The 25,107-nt window shown below is 36.2% G+C and overlaps 1 protein-coding gene across 2 annotated transcripts in view; it reads right to left on the minus strand.

Annotated features, from left to right (window-relative positions):
* LOC149181333 (xylan glycosyltransferase MUCI21-like) overlaps positions 1-25,107 on the minus strand; it is a 168,083-nt gene that overhangs the window by 11,499 nt on the left and 131,477 nt on the right. For both annotated transcript variants that reach the window (XM_089416575.1, XM_089416577.1), the window contains one exon: positions 2,640-2,753. In XM_089416575.1, the coding sequence (XP_089272701.1) occupies positions 2,640-2,753 (114 nt within the window). The remainder of the gene's footprint in view (positions 1-2,639; positions 2,754-25,107) is intronic.

A 25,107-nucleotide genomic window follows, 5' to 3' on the forward strand; every position in this document is an offset into this window, starting at 1 on the left:
ATATTTGTTGTTGTCTCTCACTATTCTATGTTCTAGGTATCTTTCTTCACATATTTTGTATTTGGGTATCTTTTGCAGGTTAAGAGCATAACATGTTAAGTATCTCACATATATGAAGGTCACAATGTCAAATCTCCTCGATGTCCTTAGGGTTAGGTCTTTCTAGTTTGGCTTGACGTCCTTGGGGTTAGGACTTTCTAGTTCGGCTCGACGTCCTTGGGGTTAGGTCTTTCTAGTTTGGCTTGACATCCTTGGGGTTAGGACTTTCTAGTTCGGCTTGACGTCCTTGGGGTTAGGCCTTTTGAGTTTGGCGGGCTACCCTTTGAGTTGATCTACTTGGATTGGGCTACCCTTTGAGTTGATCTACCTAGATTGCCTTTTGAGTTTGGCAGGCTACCCTTTGAGTTGATCTACCTGGATTGGGTGAGGCCCGTTTAGTTTGATGGAATACCCTTTGAGTTGATCTATCTGAATTGGGTTAGGCCTTTCTAGTTTGGCGGGCTACCCTTTGAGTTGATCTACCTGGATTGCCTTTTGAGTTTGGCGGGCTACCCTTTGAGTTGATCTACCTGGATTGGGTGAGGCCTTTTTAGTTTGGCGGACTACCCTTTGAGTTGGTCTACCTGGATTGGGTTAGGCCTTTTTAGTTTGGCGGGCTACCCTTTGAGTTGATCTACCTGGATTGCCTTTTGCGTTTGGCGGGCTACCCTTTGAGTTGATCTACCTGGATTGGGTGAGGCCTTTTTAGTTTGGCAGACTACCCTTTGAGTTGATCTACCTGGATTGGGTTAGGCCTTTTTAGTGTGGCGGGCTACCCTTGAGTTGATCTTCCTGGATTGGGTTAGGCCTTTTTAGTGTGGTGGGCTACCCTTTGAGTTGATCTACCTGGATTGGGTTAGGCCTTTTTAGTTTGGCGGGCTACCCTTTGAGTTGATCTCCCTAAACCCCACACACATCTATATAATATTATTTTTAAATTTTTCATTATATATAGCTTAATTAATTATTATTATTGTTATTATTATTTTAAACTTTATATATATGTTCTTAGATTGGAGGCTTCTGTGATATATTCGTGTGGATGGGTTTTGACCCCTCTGAGGTTCATGATGAAGAAAAAGTTGGGAAGCAAGATTAACAGATCAAATATTTATAGTAGAGATATAATTGTAAAATTTTCATGGTCATAAAGATAAATATTATAAAATAAATGGAACATTATAAGATTCAAATAAATAATTAACATAAAAAATTTATTAGTTAATAAATTAATAATTTTTTAAAAACCATTTATAATCAATTTATTAAATTATTTTTATTTATCTAATATTCAAATATAACGTTAACAAACAATAATACTTAATCATAACTTTTAATATATATATAAACTAAAATGAAAATAATAAACACACACTTATATATATATATATATATATAGATAAGCTAAAATCAAAATAATAAACATATAAAAATAAAGAGAATACAAAAATGATTTTTTAGGAAAATATAATAAGGATAGGAGAAGGAAACCGAGAAAGGGAGAAAACTAAAAGGGCTTAGGAATAAAGGGAAGGGACCTAGGAATTGTTGATTTTCCATCCCTCATCCCTATTAAGAGTATTAATTCCTTTTCTTAATTTACGGTAGTGTTAATTCTTTTTCTTAATTTACAGCGATGGAAATGATCAAGCCTCGCAAGGACCTTGGAATCCTTTAAACATATATGTTGTCATTTCAGCATGTTCCGCTAAAGCATATGAGTGAGTCCTACAATGTCTAAGGTCCGTTGCGTGCTCTTGAATTATCTGAAATATGGAATGACAAGTCTCTCCAATGTAGGGGGTTCCACAAGAGCATAGAATCAAATAAACACCCTTCATGTTTTTGGGATCCATAGGGTCTTTGACGAATCTTAAAGAGACACAAATAGTTTTTAATGGTCTAAAGGTGGAAACCACTCCTAAGAATCCTATCAATCTTGTCAATTGTCCCTTGGATAAAGGACGGTGAACATTAGCCACCTTGACTCTTTTTTAGTTCTAGGTCTCTGGCTAGCTTTTAGCTCTGACACCTTGGTACCTATTATAACTATTCTTCTTAAAATCATTAAAGAGATGGGTTTTCTTATCAGCTAAATGGTCTTCGTTAGAAACCCTTAAAGCGAAATAAGTTGATGGAAACCACATAGATTGATGGTGTTCATCTGAAACACCTAACTTTTTGAGCTAAATAGTGATGAGATTTTGGGTATAAATATTATTCGATATAAATTTCTTACCAAAAAAACCTATATGTAAATTTACATATATATTTGTAATAACTTTAATTTTTATTTATTTATACAAACTAACTAAAATTCAATTTGTTTTCGCTATACACTGATTACAATTTACTCTATTTATCATATTATTGCAGGAATTAGAAAATAATAATATATATATATATAAACAGTGTGCAACCCTCCACAATTAGGACCAAACGATACTCTTGGAATGAAATGCTATGTGAAGCCATGGCAGGCAAAAAAATTCAAACCCTGTAGTCCAGTGGTTACCTTGAATTGACGAGCATTCAAGGTACCCAAGGTTCTCGCTGTTGGAGATTAATTATAGAAATGGCATCGTTATAGGAACACTTACTTTCTCCGAAACCTAGTGCTGCTGGCGAGTAATATCGCTCTTCCTGCTCTGTAGGCACGCTGACGGGATTTACTTCATTCTCCCCAATCATCGATATCATCCAACCGTTATTCACTGCGTTAATGCAATGAACCCACCACAATCAGAAAATTCTAAGACTATGAAATATTTAATACAGAGAAACTCCAGAAACTTGAGGGCAATTACAGAATTTTTTGAATATATGATTGAAAAGATAAAATATTTCAGGGGTATTTTTATTTTTAGGCTAAATTTTAGGAATATTTTAAAATTTGAGAATAAAGAAAGAAGTCAAATAATTAATTTTTTTAATAGACAAAATGTGGACTACTGGTGAGGTCTCTTAAATTATTAAGCAATCTTTTAATAACAAAGTGTTTTTTTTGTTGTTGCTAGGTTAGTGGTTGGAGTCACTTCTAAGGAGGGCATCTAAGTGATTTTTTAATAACAAAGTGTTCTTTTGTTACTAGGTTAGTGGCTTGCGTAGTTACTAAGGAGGGCATCTAAGTCATCAAAATCATCTAAACCACACCACACCTAACACTTAGCATGATTGGATTATTACCTAAAATTCCTAATTAATAAGAAAAAAGAGCGAATAAAGAGAAGTCTGTTCTAGGCCCCATAAACTAACTTTTAATACAAAGTTATAAACGAGTAATCAACTTCTTTACATAAGTTAGAATTAAAATCTTTTATATATATATTATAAAAAATGTTATTAATAAGAAATTGATAATTAAAATAATTTTATAATTATGTGAAATAGAATTGATTCATATAAATTAATAAAAAAATATCATATTTTAAATAATATTTAATATAACAAATTTTACTAAATAAACTACATCCACAAAAACTTAAATATAAATTTATTGTGATACATAAGTTCAGTGGACATTAACCATCATCATCATTATAAATATCCAATCTTTTCAATATTATTAAAATAATAATACTATTCATTATTATAAAATAATATTTTATATATTTTATAAATAATATATTAATTATATTAAAAAATAAAATAATAATTAAAAATAAACATAAATAATAATATTTAAAGGTAATATAAAACTCTGCGTTGGATGCGTGAATGTTTGTCATACTCTGCAGCGGATTTTTTAACTTTGCAGTGTATGTTTGTAATTACTTTACGTGGACACTTTAATCTCTTTGGAGTGGATGTTGGTAATACTATGTGGTGGATGTCTTTTATTTTGTGGTAGATGATGCTCCTAATATTCTGTAATGTATTTTTTTTAACACTGCGGTGGATGCTCCTAATATTCTATGTGGTAGATCTATAATACAAGTTTTATGGTGGATTGAAATATATCATACAAAATTTTGCAATGAATTTATAAATGACTCTAGTATTATACATGAGCTCTATGGTGGATTGAATTATATCATACGAAGTTTTACGGTAAATTGAAATATATCGCATGAGTTTTATGTATGTGATCTCTATTCATGACTCATATCATATATTTATGACTCATATAACCTATATAATATTTGTTGTTTGATAGATTGAAATATTGATTAAAGTATTATTTTTTACGGTATTTTTGAATTTTATTTATATATTATTTTTAATGGTTTGTCGCTTATAACCTAGGTGTATAATTTTTTTAACTATTTTATTTTATTTTATTTTTCAAAATTACTAGTGTTTCACTACATATGCCAAAACCTCAACCTAGCAAGGGAAGACCAAGTAAATTAACCACAAAAATTCCTTATAGTCATTTCAATTCATTAAGAAAAAGGAGTGAATAAAGAGAAGTAGAACATAAAACATAATTAGTTTCAATATTTGAAAACTAATTCAAACTATTAGAAAATAAATATTAAGGTTAGAAACTGAGCTAAAAATAATGAATGATAAGATGCAAGAAATAAAAAAGAAGAAACAATAACATCTTGAGAGACAATATGAAAGAGTTAAAAGAAAAACTAAATAAGAATTTGACCATAATTAGCACACATAATAAACCAGACATCAAATCCATCAGTGGGGAAATGAACAAGTTAATTGAGTTGAATAATTGCTAGTATATACAACGAAAAGACGAGCAAACATTGGAAATAGTAAAAGAGGAATTGAAAAATAAGTCACAAATTCAAACATTTTGTAATGTACCTCAATATTTCATTAAGCAATTACCTATATATATATATATATAGTTGCCAACACTGCAATTGTGGATACCATTGTTTCACTTTAGTCACCAAGGTCTACTTTGAGTGATTTATATATATGCATGTTCCAAGTACTTGTAGGTTATATGATTGTATGTGTACAACAAAAGGGTATTTTTCCTAACACCTTAAGTGTTTACTTATAAGTACAATGGATGACCACCACCCGGTTCAAACACATGACATGTCAAAAGGCAACACAAGGTCTTAACATTAGAGTACCAATCTGACTTTGTTTTTTTGTTATTTTTAAATACATAGGTAAAGGTTTTTGAACTAAAGGTTGGGGTTTAAATTAAGTCTTATATGCCATTCTACCATGTAACACATATTGTGCACAAAACATTAAAATATCAATTCTGATATTTTAGCCACACATTCAAGACTACATGGCCAATATTTCGAGGCCACAATTGGCCTACCCACGTGGTTGTCATAACATCCACGGTTTGGGTGCTCCCTCCTTGATCTAATAATGGAAAAATAGGTAATGGCTAGTTAAGGTAACTACCCGCCCCACCACCCAACCAAATGCCACTCACTCTAACAATTCTCACTTTCACTCCTTTGCATTTCAACTCTGCAATCTTGGATTTCCCTTTAGGGTTTCCTTTTTAGTTTTTAATCTTAACACTTAGACCTTTGGTTCTTCCTAATACAAGAGCTTGTGGAAGTACTTTTCCCAGTGTTTTGACCCATTGCATTACTTGCCGAGGCTATTTCATCAGGGTTTCTTTATTCGATCGACACATGTAAAACCTATACTTAGTAATTATTTTCCAGTGTTAATTTGTCTTTCTTATATTCTAGTCAAATCCTCCTAATTACCCATTGTATCACAAGGTACAATTATGCCAAGGGTTCATTCAAGGTATATCTTAGAAGAGTGAGAATTTCTTCCTCAACATCATTCATTATACTCATGTTCTTAGCAGTGGTTACATTTAGTCTGAGCTCTGACCCTAACCCTAATTTCTTAGGTAAAATTTTTGTGGGTTTCTTCTATAATTTTGTAGCTTTATCGAAATAAGGGAAAGAGGTTTTTACCAAATTTCAGGTACCATTGTTTATAAGACTTTTTCCAAGTGGGAAATTTCTACATGCCACAGTTGGGATGACACAAAGGGTTAATCCTCATTCTTTTTCCATGGTTTCAGGGCCCCGACCCCCAACGACGACATAATACACATGAAAAGGTACCCACTTCTATTTTGAATTGAATTCTTATGAAATTATTTCTTTAAAGGTTTCTAGGGTTAATTAGCCAAAAAAAACCCTTCCAATGATAGGGTTTGACTCTGTTACAGGAGTAGGAATTTAGCTTATGCCAAATATTTTCTTAGGTGATTATACCACTTAAAACCTTGACTGTTATCCTTCAATTTATTTCACATATTTTTTTTCTTTTTTTTTGGTTTAATTAGCTTCTAATAATTTTATCCTTGATTTGCAGGTTAGTATCAACCCTTCTTAGAGAAGCTTTCGAAAGTATTATGTTATATTTTCCGATGATCCGGTTTGCTAGGTACCGATTATATTATCTCCCTTTTCGTCTCTTCCAATGTAGGGTTACTATTACAACTCGTAAGACTTAGGATAGATCTAACCAAACCATATTTACCCGTGCATGTAGGATATTTTTTTTGGAGCGTATTGACATCCTTGACCTGAAGAACCAATTTGTGGTTAATCCATGTTTGAGCACAACTTTTCTTTGGAATTGTCAACATTATATGGAACAAGTATTTGTAATGTTTGGAATTTATTTTTGAAATATTGTTTCTCCTTGGCATATACCGAGCAAAGTTCAATTATTGAACATCATTTGTTCTATATTTAAAGTGTTAATGTCTTTCATATTAATAAGAGATGATCATGACTGTATGATCTTAATCCGGTTTTTGTTTTAAGAATAATTTCTCTATAATATGTATGTAACTCTTGAATAACATTTTCCATAAACAACAAATATTTTTGAAATAAGAATATGGATTCCATGCCTATTTGTAACTTCTATTTTAGTATTTATCTTCCTTGCAAAATCAATATTGGTTATTGCATAAAATCCTTATTCTTATTTATTTAATATGTCTATTTCTGATGTTTTTCCTTAACTATTCAATACAAGGGACCACTTGTCTTGTCACACTAGTTAATTTTACTTATTATTTGTACACACAAACACACACATTTGAACTTCTCGTGAGACTTTAACTGAACATTTCCCGTCATAATTCATAGTTTCCCATACATAATCAATTCAAGGTTTTAGGTAAACTTTTTTCCTTCACATATACATGTGAATCTACATTCACAGAGTTAGTTATAGAATAAATTAAATCTTTTTTGACAAGTAACCATATTCTTCTTAAATACTTGCAGTCATTCCTAGCTAATATACAGGAACATAAGAAAATCACAAAACTCAAATTTTCAATAGCTCATAACAAACAACCTAGTTACTTATTTGTGTTTTTGAAAATATAATAGGAGCTACCATGCTCCTCCCAACTAATGAATTGTTGACTTAGCAGTTCCCCCTGAGCTCCTGGAACCTTTTGTGTCAAAAAAAAAAGAATCACTTTCACAATTATTCCCCCTTAAGCCTTAGCAATGTCCTGCTAAATCAAGATGAAAATCTATATTTTATGTAGGTCTAGTCTTTCTCTCTCACTAGAAACACACTATTCAGATTTCCATTCTCTCCCACAATCCTTTTTTTTAAAATATCCCCCCACCCATGACCTTCATCTCCCATCATGATAATTTTAGTGGTAGGGTATCATCCCTAGAAGATGGGGGATTTTTCCTTTTCCTGTGTCAACTGTCCATACTTGGACTATGATTGATTTTTAATTGTTTCCTTATAGTTGGGAGCTTATATACTCATGTGGTGACTCCTCTTATATTTTCAAAACAAAAATAAGTAATATTTTCAACTTTACTCTTTAGCCTCATGGCCATCATCCATACTCATGAAAATAAAATCATAAAAATATACCAGGAAATAATTTCATCGGGGTCACTACATCTCCCCTCCCCTTAAAAGGAACACCATCCTTGGTGTTTTTCTGCATTCATGCCTTCTAGAATAGCATAAAGGACGTATTTTTCATTTGTTTGTCCATATCTTAGGTGGCCTCCTTAGGCCCAAAGTGGTTCCATTGCACTTTAACCTGGGTGGTGGCTCCTCAATTCTATAGTATAGTTTCCCTCTGGTCTAAGATTTGTAGAGGCTTGACTTGGAATTCACCTTCCAGTTCGACCTGTACAACATTCTAATCAATAACACGAGTTGGATCATGAATATATTTTTCCAAAAGAGACATGAAATACATTGTAAACCTTAATGTGGGTTGGTAATGCTAGCTAGAAGGCCACTGACTCTATTCTTGCTAGTATTTCAAATGGTCCACAAATTAATATATATAGTTTCTTGAAACACCGATATAAAAATAATAATAATATTTACCATTCTATGAAATTTTATAAATAAAGATCATCTTTTAATTATATATTATGTCTTATATACATATATATTTTTCTTAGGAAAAAATCCATAATTTTCATTCTTCAAAAAGCTTCAAAATTACATTTTGAATATGAACTATTGGTGCAATACTTGTTCATATACAAGTTTGAAACTTGAGAAAGATAATGTAGAAATTTTGAATAATTTAACACATATTCAATGGAGATTATCCTGATCATGTACTATTGCGGAAAACATACACAATACATAAGCTCCTATACGTTGATCATCAATATAGCAGCATCAATAACAATAAAACATCAAGAGCATTCACACATTAACACAGTATGTATCCCGGGGAAAGCATCTCGCTAAAAACCCCAACTATCTGTATATTAATGATTGAGTCATGTAACATTACACAGCATAATACTTCTCACAAGTATCTCCACCTCTTTTACACACAATACAGCTCAGATCTGATCTCCAAATCTCTTCCACTGCTTGCCTGCCTCCACTGCTCAATACCTGCTCAAGAATTGATGAGAATGGCTCACCAAACTCGTTTTTCACCTGCAAAATAGTCACTCACGCTTTGTTGGACGTGAGCAAAATCTATAATGTGGGCAAATACGTGAGCAAACTCATTGGCATACTCAATCCCTTGATTGTGCAAGATCTGGTGCACAACTATAGTCACAACTGATAGAAATCTGATTCTCTACCACCTGTCCCTGTTGAACTGAACATGCACTGACATGCAACTGAGTTAACTGATGTATTCATTAGTTGTATTATGAGTTAATAACTTGTGAATTAATTAATAACTAATTCACCCAACTCATCTCTAGTCTATTTGCCAGTTAGACTAAATACAACCAGTTTAACAAAGCTAAACTGAACACAACTCCATCAACTCCACAATCAACTCCACCAAACTCAACTGATTGAGTTCTAACTGAAGTCATGCATGCAACAACTCAACTGACTCATAAGAAAAGCGTATTTCCTTCTGACAGCTGCATGTGCCACCTCTGTAGCTCAAACTGAAATGCTCCAAGAGAATAAGATTAAGTTTATAGTCCAAATATTATTGTGAGATAATAATATTTGACTTTTCTATTTTTGACAGCCAGTCTAAAAATAGACTTTGATCACTCACACTGTGATCACTCACACTTTCATCAAAAATAGAAGTCCATCTATTTTTTTCCCAACTTGATCAATCATCCATAAACAACAACCTGCAATCCATAGACATGATCCATATGTCTAAAAATAGACTTGCGCCAAAAATAGCCTGCGGGCCCACTTAGTGAAGGCGACTCTTTTCACTAAGCTCCATCATCTTGTTGCAATCTCAACAGATAATTCATCTGAAAATGGATCCTTCAGGAAAAATAAAAAATATTGTCAGACAAATGACTGCTACATCAACAGATAAACCAACACTGTCATGAGCTGATACTAAGAAACATCATAGTGGTACTAAGTCAGATTAACAATCACAAAATAACCTTCAGATAAATCCAATACATATAAAACCGGTTCCTGCCCCATATAATAGTGTACATTATAACATACATAAATTGTTGTAATGTTCTAAAACATTGTGTTCCGCACATACATATATCAACAAAAATAAATAGATATAACATATTCAGTTGTGGTGGCCTATTCAATGAAGAACCTGTGGTAGTATTCATATATAGAGTCTTCATCCTGCTCTCAAATATGCCACTAATCTTTGTCCATATATATTCTATATTTTGATAGTCTCTCATCCATAATATTCCACTCCATGTAAATACATGAGAACATATAGAAAAATTGATTGAGTCTTTGAGCCACCATAAATCTTCTAATTAATACAATGAACACCACTAGCTCCAATAGTGGAGCGTTAAACTACTACTTGCTCTCCTCTCTAATGCTTGGATGAAGAAGCCAAGGTTAAAAGTCCTCTCTTTGAGTAATGAGGCATTTTTTATAACAAAAGGAGCGACCTTTCATATCCTTATGACTCTTGAACTTCCTCATGAATCTTAGACTTCTAATGTGACCTTTGGACTTCTATGTGACTTTTGGACTTCTCCATGTGGCTATTTTGTGCATATATGACTCTTGGACTTCCACATATTTACATTTACAATAATAGTAAAAAATATATCATCATTTTCCACATCAACATGTGACGACAACATGACAAGTCATAGATATTGATGACTTGGACCCATGGTGACTTGTACATAGATTTCTTCGAGTAGTGATGACACTGCCATTATGTCTTCAATACTTCTAAAAAATCTTGCATTGTGATTGATTTCCACCCTCTAAAGGGTCTTGAAAGATCTTGTAGTATTCATGAATCACTTTGATCATCAAAATCCATATTTCTTTCAATTGTCACAACGTGGTGCCTTATTATTTAGGATGCTTCCTTGGGCAACAATTCTTATCATATCTCCTCACAAATATTTTCCATGCTTCATTAAAGACCTGCAAATGTAGATCACTCATGACAAGTAGACATTAGCCCCAAAATCTCCTATTCTACCATGTTTCATGCAACTTTTCTGTATGTAGATGAAAAATACACCAAAGGAAGAGAGAGAAGATTTCTAGGCACATGGCACATTTGCAAGAGATAAGGAGGGGCTTCATTGATCACTGATAATGCACTGTGCACTCAGCAGGAGGAGGAGGAGGCCTGATGGAGGGTGAAGAGCTTAACAACAAAGGACAAGTAACATGATTGTTCACTGAGGATGCACTATGTGCTTGGAAGGGAGATATAGGGCCACAAGGAGGGTATATGGTGCAAGAACAAGGCACAAGGGAAGGCCTCATTTCCCACTGAGAGTGCGCAGTGTGCTCAATTGGGAGGCAGGGGCTAGGCTTGGCGTAGTTCATAGTGACAAGCAACAATGAAGAGGGTTTATGGAATAGGAGTGCACTGTGCATTGGGGAGAAGCCTCCTAGGTGCAGGATGCAACAAAAAATGACAATAGGGTCTCCACTAAGCCTTGGGAGTGCACTGTTCACTCCTCATGGCCCAGAAGACAAGCTTGCAAAGTCAAAAAATTGTCCAAGTATGGAATGGTGAAACCTTGAAAAACACATTGAGTTAGGAGGAAAATCAAGCGTGACACATCTAAAATCATCATAAAAACTTGGACATGACCCAAAACTAAGAAGTATGCATAAAAGTGCCAATTTACAAACACTCACTAAGTATAACGTACCAAGAATGTGTAGTTGCGACCAAAAAGTGTCGTTTTGTGACTAGAAAATGTATTATGACCCCAAAATGTGTGATAGATATCCTTGATGATCCGATGAAACTTAGAAAGGAACATTAACACTTATAATATGTTAGGTCCCTATACTACTAGTGTATCCCCTTATTGTTATTAGTGCACCCCTTTACTGTATTATTGTGCCCATGTAGTCCCCATGTTGTTATTATTGTGCCCCATAGAAGCCCACTATTGTTATTGTTGTTCCCTTAACATATTATTGTTATGTAGGCTCAGATTGTCTTGGGACCCCTTAGACTCCTATATATAGAAAGGAGACCTTGTCATTTGTATCATCCAATAATTGTTCATTTGTGTAATGTAAAGGAGGTTTCCCCATCGAAGAGGTTGATTTTGAAGTCGTAGATCTATCTTTTCTTCTATTTTGTGAGCTGGTTGCATAACATTTGGTATGATGGCTTTGGATTCTAGGGTTTCGCTGCTTCAAATAGGTCATTGTGGAATTTTCGCTATAAATTTTTTTCTAAGAATTTTAAGAAGCTGAAATTAAAAGCCATTTGAGCCAAAATATTGATGAATCTCGGGTACAAATTTCAGATCTTGTCTCGCTATATTTTCAGATATATGATCCAAGGAAGTTAGGGTTTTGGTAGGCTCCCGAATTATATCTCACACAGGTGACCTGGGGAAAATCGTCATAACTTTCTCTCTAAGCATCAAATTGAAATTTCGTAAAAATATACAAAAAGAGGACGGACTGAAGTTTTCAGTGTATCATTTCCAGGTCCAAAGGTTGAAACAGTGACACATGGAACTTCATACAATTTTGCTCTACTGAACCAATCTATAATTAGGTCATCATGGGAGATTTGGAATAAATCTTTCTTAGAGAATCAAATCTTGATCAGACTTGTGGGGTTGGAAAGAGGTCTCATAGGGCTACCACAGGACGAAATTTCAGACCTTGGAAATTCAAAATTATAGAGATACAATAGATTCAATATCGAGCTCCTACAAAGTGAAAAAATGTGTGTAGTATTTTTAAAATATTTACATAAGTTTGGATTGAAAAATTAGTTTGAATGAATTCAAAGGGCATAGTGCAACATAATTATCATTAATTGATGCCCCGAAGAAAGAAAATTGAAACACCTAGTAAGCAACCTGAAAGCGTTACCATGACTGATGAAGAAGAGGAAGAAATGCAACATGCTCTATCAAAATTATGAGACCAAGTGCAACAAATTTCACTCTCACAAAAAGTAACAAAAGCTAAGATGGATGGTTTAAAGAAAGGCATGGAAGCTAAGATGAATGGCATGGAAGCTAAGATGAATGGAATGGAAGCTAAGATGAATGGTGTGGAAGCTAAGATTTATGGTGTGGAATCTAAGATGAATTGTTTAGAAGTAAACATTGAAGATTTGAAGAAAGACATGGAAGGTTTGAAAAGAGGTTTGGAAAAGTTGCTTCAAGAAAAGGTAGTAGAGGAAACTCATTATGAGAAACAAAGAAACATTAATCATGATTCCATAGAATCTAATGTTGGATTGAAGACCCACCATGTTCCAAAGATCGATATGAGGAAGTTTGATGGCAAGGATCCTGTAACATGGATCCTACAGATGGAGCGATATTTTGATCTCCATAATGTGAAAAACACACAAAAGGTACCCATTGAAACTTTATATTTAGAACCCAATCAGTTTGTATAGTATCAATGGCTTTGCTCTCGTAAACAAATTGTCACTTGGTCATTTTTTATGGAGGAAATGATAACACATTATGAGGATAAAAAAAGCAACACCTTCTTTAGCCAATTGATAAATCTCAAACAAAAGGGTTCAATGGTGGAGCACATCGAGGAATTCCAAAAATTGAATATAAGGGTAAAATTTATTCCAGAGGAGCATAGAATTGATGTGTTCATAGGGACTTTAGACGATAACATCCAACATGAGGTTCACCTTTGGGAACTTGATTCATTGGAGAAGGAATTCAACTTGGCAAGAAAAATTGAAAGAAAAATTATGGAAACAAGGAAGCCTACCACTCACAACTATAAAGATGGAAGTGTTGCTTCCCCTAAACTTCCACAACCTACAAGGTTAACACCACAACAATTGGAAGAAAAAAGTGCAAAAGGGCTTTGTTACAACTGTGATAAAAAATACACTAAAGGTCATAAGTGTGTTGAGAATAAATTATTTTACATAGATTGTGAAGATGAGGAAGAAAAGGAACAAAAAACGTCAAAATAAGAGGATATACACTAGGAACCAACCCTAGAGAAAGAACAAAATAATCCAACCATATCTTGTAATGCATTGGCAAGAATTACCACTCCTCAAACTCTCAAGATAAAAGGACATATCAAGAAGAAAAATGTAATAGTGTTGATTGATTCGGGTAATACCCATAATTTTATTCATTGTAAGATAGCCAAGGAATTGAATTGCTTCCTATATCCATCACCAGAGTGTCAAGTGATGGTTGCAAACGAAGGAACCATAAATTTCTCTGGAAAGTGCCATAATATCAAGCTATCCATGTGAGAATATGTATTGACTAGTTCAATGCTTTCCATTCCAATGTGTGGTGCTGATGTTGTACTAGAAGTCCAATGGCTACAATCTTTGCGTATGATAGATTTTAATTTTCAAGAACTTTTCTTGAAATTTTTTTAGGAAGGAAAGGAAGTCGAATTAAGGGGTATCACAGGGAAATTGGGAAAGATAATTAGCTCTAACAGCATAACAAAGCTTCTAAAGAAATAACAATGGGCTGTAATTGCACAATTATGTTTACTAGAGGTTCCCACATCGAAATCATCTATTTATCTAGATCTCCAAAAAGTTTTGGACAATCATTGCAAGGTATTTGAGACTCCCAAAGCCCTCCCACCTATTCTTGATCATGATTATGCTATTCATTTGATTCTAGGAAGTTTTACCCCAAACATCAGGCCTTACAGATATCCATATGCCAAAAAGAGTGAAATTGAACATATGGTTGCAGAAATGCTAGAGGATGGTATAATTCAACCTAGTCAAAGTTCTTTCTCTGCTCCAGTAGTATTGGTACACAAGAAGGATGGATCATGGCGCATGTGTTCAGATTATAGGGAGCTCAACAAGCTCACTATTAAAGATAAATTTCCCATTCCTGTCATTGATGAATTATTGGATGAATTACATGGAGCAATTTACTTCACCAAGTTGGATCTTCATTTAGGATATCATCAAATCAGAATGAAGACTAAAGACATTCCAAAAACAACATTTAGAACTCATGAGGGTCATTATGAAATTTTGGTCATGCCTTTTGGCCTTACCAATGCACCTTCCACATTTCAAGGTATTTTTTGATGATATACTAATCTACAACAAGTCTTGGGAGGATCATGTTCATCATGTTGACATGGTGCTCAAACTATTGGAGGAGAAACAATTATATGCAAAAACCTCCAAATGTTTCTTTGGAGTACAAGAGGGGGAATATCTGGGTCATATTGTATCTCATGAAGGTGTTAAGGTAGACCGTAGAAAAATTAAAGCCATTACGGAATGGAAAATTGCCACATCCACAAAGCATCTGCGAGGATTTCTCAGGTTGATAAGGTATTATCGCAAGTTTGTTAAGAATTATGGGAGAATAGCAGCACCTACAACAACATTACTAAATAAAGATGCATTTTCTTGGACTCCAGAAGCAACGAAGGCCTTTGAACATCTTAAAGAGGCAATGTGCCAAGCACCGGTCTTAGCTACGCCAGACTTCACAAAAACCTTTATTGTGGAATGTGATGCCTCAGGAAATGGAATTGGCGCTATTTTAATGCAAGAAGAAAGAGATCGTATTTTCACTAGAAATTTTTGGACATAATTATTTTCTTGTCTGGGTAATTAGTTAGCTCATAGCTCATCTTATCATCCTCAATTTTATGGGAAAACTGAGATAGTAAACAAATGTTTGGAAGGATATCTTCGTTGCTTTGTATCTGATAAACATACACAATGGGTCAAGTGGTTGCCTCTGGCTGAATGGTGGTATAACACTTCCTTCCATACTGCAACAAAAATGACCCCATTTATGGCACTTTATGGATATCATCCACCATCCATCACATAATCTTTAAAAGAAAATTCTAAGGTTCAAGTAGTGGAAGATCACATCGAGCATCAACAACAAGTTATCAAACTCTTAAAGGATAACCTCACTTTGGTACAAAATAGAATGAAACAACAGGTAGATCAACATCACAGCGAAAGAAGTTTTGATGTAGGTGACTGGGTATTTCTACGACTACAACCATACAAACAAATGTCCCTCAAGCAAGATAAGAAGGATAATAAATTATCACCAAAGTATTATGGTTCGTACAAGGTTTTACAAAAGATTGGTATTATGGCATACAATTTGGAGCTTCCCGCATCTTCCTGAGTGCACCCAGTTTTCCATGTTTCATGCCAAAAGAAGGTTATAGGTGAGAAGATCCCAATTCAAACAATATTGCCAGAACTTGACGAGGAAGAAAAAATCATATTGGAACCTAAAACAATCATAGAAACAAGAAATGGATAGGCTCTTCGAAATTCAATTTCGAAGTATCTCATCAAGTGGAAGAACTTACCCGCTAAAGATTCCACATGGGAGAATGAGAATTTTATACAGAAGCATCCCAAAATACTCAAGCATTGAGGACAACACTTTTTGAAGGAGAGGGGTATGTTAGGTCCATATAATGCTAGTGTAACCCCTTATTATTATTAGTGCACCCCCTTATTGTATTATTCTGCCCATGTAGTCCCCATGTTGTTATTATTTTGTCCCATAGAAGCCCACTATTGTTATTGTTGTGCCCCTACAATATTATTGTTATGTAGGCTTGGATTGTATTGGGACCCCTAAGGCTCCTATATATAGAAAGGAGGTCTTATCATTTGTATCATCCAATAATTGTTGATTTGTGTAATGTAAAGGAGGTTGCCCCCTCGAAGACGCTGATTTTGAAGTCGTTGATCTATATTTTCTTCTATTTTGTGAGTTGGTTTCATAACAAAATATGCGTAGAAGCATGAAATGACACTTAAAATGATAAAGGATAGGCTCAAAAATTTGAATATAATAAAATTTTGGAGGGTGTTGTAGCAACGAAAACACTTCTTTATTCTCCTCGTGACCTCTCTTATGTCATAATGTAAATATTTCTCATCTTGATGCTAATGGCTATGCAAAGATCTATATGAACATGTGAAAACCACTAGAAAATAGAGAATTATATGGAATATAAAGAGTCATGAGGGTAGGTGAATAGTCATAATAGGTGAATAGTCACCTCACCTCTATAAGAATACCCTCATTTTCAAGGGACTTTTAGCACTTGATCTAGGACTAGCATTAGATAAATTATTTGTGCTTGAGAGCTAGAGGCACTCAACTCTTGGTAGCTAATAGGGTGCAATGTAGTGAGGTTAGGGTTTTACATTAGATAACGGTATGAGAAGCCCATGTTCCACTATTGGGCCTTGATGGATTGCAGGGCTTGTGCTTATATTGGCAACAACATTAGTAAGAAGATATTTGGTTTTAGTACGAATTCCCGTGCATTTTATGATGACTGTACTTGATTTTTTGTGTTTCCATCATGTTCGTATGTGCACTTTCATGTGGGAATATGTTAATGAACTCATTCTTAGCTTATGGATTTCATGTCCTCTTTGAATCTATGCTTATTTATCCTCCGCTGTGCTAGTGACATTATGAACTAATTTTCAATTAAGCTCTGGCATGTTTTTGTTCATGTATGACTGAGTTGGTTTTAACTCATCAATTATTTTTGTGGAATGCTTCTTCTTATTGTTGTTGTTTCATATTTGTATCTCGTTCTGTAGTTTGTTAATCTTAGGTTTACCTTGTTCCCATTGTCCAGCCACTTCTTTCTTGCTCTCGTTTTGACATATTTTCATTTTACATCCAATAGCGAAACATTCATGGTGGTAGTTGGGCCCACATATCGAATGAGGCTCTTATCCTAAATAGTGTGACATCTAATTGGGACTTCACACTGGGGAGACCCCCTAGCTACTATGGGACATTCAACACCATTAAGAAGAACCTATGTAAAATAGTCTTGAGCTCCTCCTCAAACACTTAATCCATCAAAGCTCTAGCTTCCTATTCCTCAACAAATCTAGGAAAATGCATCAGAATTCTGATAACTTCAGTTATGATAGATTCGTTAGGTTCTCAAAAGATATTTTGAAAATAATTCAACTCAAGGTTCGTCAACTCGTTAAAATTAGGGACTTCTCTGCCCCCCTTGTCTTTGAGGCTCTTGATGGTATTACTCATTTTTCTACCCTTTGCATGTGTATGGAAAAATTGTGTTCTCATCCTAGCACTCTAGCTATATAGCCCTACTTTTGAGCCTCCATTCAGCCTCTTTTTCCTTCAATATCTCAGATCTCCTTTTTTCAATCATGATTAGCTCTACTCTAGCTTCATCTGATTCAAACCCCTACCCTTCTCTGCAAGACATTAGCTGTAATTATCTCTTAATGACTTCCAACTCCTAATCATATTCCATTTTATTTTTCTTGGCTTGTTCCTTTGATTTTTGTTTGATAAGCTTAAGGTTGGATTCAAACTAGTAAGTAACGGAGGAACCTTAAATGGGGTTGAATATTTTCCAATGAGATATGACAAGGTTGATGAGGTCTTCATCTTTTAACCAATCTGAGTTCATTTTAAAGGGATTGAATAGCTTACGAAAAACACCCTTGATCTCTAGGAATATTGGGGACTGATTCAATACACCCTCCAATGAACCCACTGCTTCATAAAATGGAAGTTTTCTAGCATAGATTTTGATATAAGGAATCAATCCAATCTCTTCATGACTTTGTCTTCCCCCGTACGATGATTCCTCCACACGGGTAAAATTTTGACAGGGTCCACTTCCCCATTTGAATCCTATCAATTTTGTTCTGAAAATAATCGGTAAGGGGATATGACCTTGCTTTGGGACTCCAAGATTAAATCTTCCCCAAACCCTTTGCCAAGCCTTAATATGGATGTACAATGGAGTGAGATCTAAAGTTGTATATTATGTCTCGCACCTCTAAATTCTCAGAGGGTGATAGGGGGGACAACGTTACCGGGGATGAGAAACACTCCAATGCCCATTGACAGGGACAAATACTAGAGGATAGGATGGAAGAAATCAAGGGAGTGAGAAGCTCAAGTTGAGGGGGCACGTAGAGAGGGAAGGAATCATAAAAATCCAAAATAATATGTGCAACAGATAAAACATTAAAAACTATGGATAGGGAATATGGAATAGGGGAAGAGGGGGTACCTTCCATTAATGCTTTTTAATCTAGTTGAGGAAGTCAAAAAGCAAGGGCTGTCTTTCTTAAGTCACTCATTCGACCACGCTCAACTGCTAATAGCTTTCTTGGGTTCTTTGATGTAACCAATGTCACCTTGCATTTTAGGTCTAGATTCTTCCTTTTTGAATGTGTAGACATGGCTTTTCCATGGAAGGGAAGATCATAATTTTAACCAAATGCCCATATTTTTGGCATCTCCAACATCATAATGGAAGCCCTTAGTCCAACATTTAAGGGTTTTTTGGTCCTCACTCGATGTCTATGTTCTCTGAAAGTACCAGTATCTGAGCAATCGTTCTAATTCCAGATGCCATGTAAGAGGAGTCATGGTCAAGGTATTTACCCAAAGAATTCCCTTGGTTTTGAATGAATTTCACATCCCAGTAGTTGAATGGAATACTTGGTAACCTGACCCATATTGAGACCTCATCCAATCTTTCCTTGTCACCATTAAATAAAGGAGTCCATAACTTGAATGAAAAAAGAGGTATTGTCAATCTTCCATAACTTATGCATAATTCACCTAGCCTCTTCCACGTCCTCGAACCTCAAGTTGATCCAACCCCTCATTAATAAAAACACTTCTAAAGGACGCTAAACTGATGAATATATCTCATTTTTGACCCAGTATCTAATAGATTCAATGACTAAATATTCGCCCCTAGGGCACCCGACTAGAGATTTCTCTGCCATGTCTGCAATTTTTTGGAAAGATACATCCTTCCCAGCACCAACCATAATTTAGCCTTACTTACTGTCTTTATGAAGTGTTTCTTCCTCCTTTTGTTCCCCCTTTTTTTGGTTGTTCACCAAGTTCTCGTGTCTTATTGAAGTTGAGTCAGGGGTTTCTTGTGACTATTCCCCACTCCGCTTATGATGATTCACCCCTTTCCCCCTCTAATACCAGTACATTGTGCACAAAGTCATTGAACGAGCATTGCGATGATGGATCACTTGGTAGAGTACATATTCTCGAGACTCTGATTGTGATTAAACCTTAATCAAACCATGGTTTCGTAAAGAATTTTGGAATGACCTAGTATTATGTCTTTGGGTTGAATGCGTTTGGAAGGATTTTAAACCATAATGGAATGAGCTCCTGTGGGAGCTCCCATGATACCTCAACTGTGGTTTGGATCCAACCCTCCTGACTCGAGCCCTTCTCTTCATGCGTGTTTACCTCATGAATTGTCCCCCCATCTCTAACTTCCTCCGAACTTCTAGTTGGCCTCGTTGGGATGCTTAGGGTCAAGTCGAGAATAGATTTAGAGATAGGTATCGATTGATATGCCATTCGATTCACCGCTACTTTAGTCTCGAACTCCAGTGTGGATACTAAGGGAGAGGAATCACCTTTAGTTTCTAGTTCAAAATCCACTAATTCTATATCGTCCATTCAAGGATAGACTGCCAGATCAACCTATGAATCGACATATTGAGTAGCCTTTTCGGCACTGCTATTGGTTGACCTAACAAATAGGGTCAAGAAGAGCTACACAATTGTTGTAAATGGGATGACTTGAGATTGAGATTTTAAAAAACGATGAATACTTCCTTCCTGTGCTCCAATAATGATGTTTGTAGAGTATATGATTCCTCTGCTACTCAACGCTAACTCAATGCCTAAACCATTGTAAAAAAACTTGCAGGTTAAAGGCTAACCCTAGCCACAGAGCCATTGCTTTGAATTAAATTCACCATATGAGATTGGTTTTTAAGGAATTATTAGAATTAAAAAATCATTAAAATAATAAATTTGTCATTGGGAATTCTTGGAGGAATTGACATTGTATTGAATCAAGGTCCACTTTGAAATGAGTACTCAATGCTCTTCATTGTAGTCGATGCTCTATTTTGGAGTTTGTTGACTCTTGATTGGGATGGCTACCAATCCTCATACCTTACTACCATCTTTCCACATTAGATACTATTATACTATATATATATATATATATTAATTTTTTATACATTATTGGTAAACAATTCTAAATCTATGAACACCAAATTTTCAAAGAAAAATCTTTTGACTTGAGTGGATCATAGACATCATATACATTTACTTAAAAATTCAAATATGAGTGTCGTGATATATTGAGGACAATGATTATTTCTTAAGATACTATGACTAATCTTATAGAAAAAAGTGTGTGGAGAGATGCTTGGACAATTGTAAGGCGGATGTCTACCACTTTGATAATAATGGATAGAAATTTTCTCGAACCTCTTTATTCTCTAAAACTTCAATTCACATTACTTCCAGAGTGAATGAGGTCCAGTGCTTTGATGAACATTCTCTTTAAGCGAGGAAAATATAATTTCACATTCTGATTGTCTAGGTATACCTTCTTCGTTTCCTCCCACCCTTTAGTGTTCACTGACTTTGGATCCCTCAGATATAGATGATCCTTTGGATACTCATCATACAAAAAGATTTCTTGTGGCAAGATTGGGTATATGAGGTATTCTATGATATCCATCTTCATGGAAAAACTTCTGAATAATGTTTGAGAATCCCACTCTATTCCTAGAGGGACTACCTATACAAAAACAACCCCCGGCAGAAGAAACAAAAAATGTGTCAATATTGCACCATGGATTCCCATGAAAACATCAGAGGAATTGATAATTTTGTACATATCTTTCAGTGGCATGTTCACATTTGGTGAAAGAAACATGACTCTGAAATCCAATTTCTCAGCTACTTCAACAATTTCTTTCTGGTTAAGGAAAGCTCTAGATCCCTTGCAAGAAATCAGAACGAGCTCAGGCCTCAGTGATTTGAATAATGAATATTGGAAAATCGATATCTTACTTCCATCCTCAAAAGCCCTGTTGAGCATTTTCTTGAAATTTGTTATTGTATATTTATTTTGAGTGAGTGTGGGATTCTTGGACACCTAATCCGTTAGGGTTATGGTGTGTTATGTAATCAGTTACTAAAGTCCAAGAAACCCTGGAAACTTGAATTCAACTGTTTGAACATTGTATTTATATGTACAATATTCTTAATACGAATATAATTCATTTTCCAATTGTGATTCCAACAATAGCACCAGAGCAGTGGTTTATCTTCCCTATTGATTAGATTGAACCACTAGTTTTGCAAACTTCCTAGGTGCTCCTTTTTTAGTTGTCCATCCATGGAATTGAGAGTTAGTGTAGGGTGGTTGGTGTAGTTGTGAAAGTCTTGTTGCTGCATATTGCCATAAGAGCTGAGTGCTCCTTTGTTCTCCTCTCTTCTGCTCTCCCTATTCAATTGGCATTGCTTTGTGTTTCACTTTTACTTTCCGTATGCCGTGCATGGATCCGTTTCAAACGCAGTCCCATTTGAAGCAAAGAATTGATTGCAAGTGATGAGGTTTTCACCAGAGGTACATTGGAAGTGGAGTTAATGTCCTATCATTGTAAACACCTTGCCAAAATCAAATTGTTAGTGCTGAGTGTCTCAAGAGCGATCGTTGCAGAGAGAAACATGTAGGTGTGTCAAGAGCAATAATTGCAGAGAGAAACGTGTAGGTACTTCTTCCATAACAGTGGTGAATTGCTATTAGAAATGAGGTGAGGAAACACTCGAAGTTCTTGCAGAACCATGTGCAATTAATATTTTTGACATTGATCCAGAAACTCAAACACAGGTTTGAAGTTTTAAGTAATTTTTTTTTTGTTACCTAGTGTTGGCTTGGTGGGGCCTGACTCAGGTTCAATGCTAGTTAGCCAAACAAATCCCTACACTACTAGCCCTTTCGGTATCATCCCGCGGAGCGTGGACCGAAGTCTCACTCGAAGTAGTATGGGGGGATGCTAGAACCAAGTTTTTGCACCTTGATATGGTCGTGATGTCGGTTTATTCCTCCTATTCATGCTCTCGTGCAGGTCATGAAGTTCTAGGGCTCTATCTACCTAGCCCTTTATTCCGCCCTTCAGTACCTCTGCGAAGGGGTATGATTGGCCTTCGCGCAGCCCTAACCTACGGTTCAGGTACTTTCGCTGCTAAAGCAGCGTATAGAACATGTTTCCAAGTTATCCTTAAGTGTTTAATTATCTTACTAAACAATCATAGTTAGCACCGTGTAAATAGATATTCTTACTTGCATTCGATTAACCAACATAATTACATATATTCGCGCATCACATAAGCATTGTAAATGAAATCCATACACAATATGACAAGATACATTAATAGGAAACAAAGACACAGAATTTGTAGAATACTTCTCTTTATTGATATCTTCAGATGATTACAGACTCTATCTGCCCTGCGCACACAGCTGCAGGGGTCCACGCACTCAGCTGCAGACTTCCACCCTAGGCCTTTGTGCACTCAGCTGCAGAGCCTCTACCTACACTAAGACCCAAAACTTAGACTTCTCTCCTTATTGCTCAAGACTTCTTCTACAACTTATGACTCATCAGAACTACTTAGAGCTTACTTACTTAGCTCTTTTTATACAATCCCATGGTCCGCAGACCATGGGTAGATCTTTATAGCCGAATTTACTTTACAAAATAAGGGCAGACAACCCTTTATGACTTATGACACCTTCACGCTCCGCGACCACAAAATGTGGAGACTTTACAACTTTATTACAAAATTTGACCCAAAACATGGGCTTTTAGCCCCAAAACTGTCCTTGGGGGATCCCGTTCCCAACGGGCCCCCAACACAAACATCATGACTCGCCCTCGAGTCACTCGGCAGGTGCGGAGACCTCCCAGCTCGACTTGTATGACCGCAACCTCAGTAGTGCATTGTGCGGCCACCTGCTTCGCGTCTTCAACCATCTGCTTGGTCACTGCTCCTAAACTGTTGGCTTGAAGCTTTTGCTGAGTTGCTTGAAGAGTCACAAGCTTTCCTTCAATAGAGGCTGTGACCGTGTAAGCCTCATCCAGCCAGGGCTTCAGTTGTGCCTTCAACACTACTTCCTTTTACAACACTGCATCCACTTGTTCTTTCAGCTGCTTGGCCTCCTGCAACTTCACCAATCTCTGTGTGAGCGCGACGGTTCATGCTATGCCTTTGACCTCATCATGGCATTGTTGTAGCTCGTGCACTTCTGTCTCCAATCATTGTACATTAGGTTCCTCTTGCAAGCTCGTCAGGACCTCAAACGACTGTTCAAAGAGTTGTGTGCAGTCTGCTACTGCACTGTCAACCGCCGCTATTGCCTCTGTGACAGCAGTTGCACACTTATCCTTTACTTCTGGTGGGGTTGAAGGCTGGGCCTTCAACTGTAACTCTGTAATCTGCAGGTTCATCTCCAACTGAACCCTCACCATTTCTATATGAGCATCACACACCCTTGTAGCTAGCTTGCGGACTCGCACCTCGACTAGTTCTTCGTCAGGAATGGCCAACTCTGGGACCATTCAACATGTCTCCTCAATGACCTGCATTATACGCTTATTCTAATTGGTCACCTCGGTCCACCCTCGGTCATAGCGATGATGGTAGAGTCTCGCTGTAGTGCTTCTGCTCATTGTTAATCCGCTGTTCACTAATCACTTGTAGGGCACGGTGCTTAGAGGCCCTCAGCTCTCCAATCACTCCATCATGCAAGAGGTGGAGTGCTTCACCAGGGAGCGCTCCCAGATTCAATCTTGCTCCCTTTAGGGCACTGACAGTGGGCCTGTTAGCTTCTTTCTCCATGGTCAGTGCTCCATCAGGCAACACTATTGCACTGGAGGCCTTCACGTGCAGCATCTCGGCAACTTCTGAAGTGCAAATAGAAAGGCTAGTAGACACCGTGCCAACATGTGACGTGCGGGTCTACAGCTCCCACAGACCTGTCTGGATATCCCCCAATACTAGTTGCTGCTATTGCTCAAACTATTGTAGGGCCTCTGCGGTGACATCCTGCACCATGTCATCGATGTCATGCAAATTTCCCTCAGTGAGGGTGATTGGGTCCAACGATGTCTTAGTGGCCTTGGATTTCTTCCTGGACCCTCCTTTCTCCTGCTCCCTCGGACGCCTGATGCAAGCGAATGTCGCCTATGGGTCTGCGCCGTGCTGTTTGGTTTGCTCGTCCATCTCTTCTTTTGTCTCAGGTGAAGACGACCTCGTGCCTTTGTCAGAGCCTCCCTTTGTTCCTCCTGTTTGCTTCTCCATTTGC

Source organism: Pinus tabuliformis, chromosome 3_2 (assembly GCF_031772625.1).
Source record: "Pinus tabuliformis cultivar Carrire ecotype Pingquan chromosome 3_2, CPIR1, whole genome shotgun sequence".
Lineage (NCBI taxonomy): Eukaryota > Viridiplantae > Streptophyta > Pinopsida > Pinales > Pinaceae > Pinus > Pinus tabuliformis.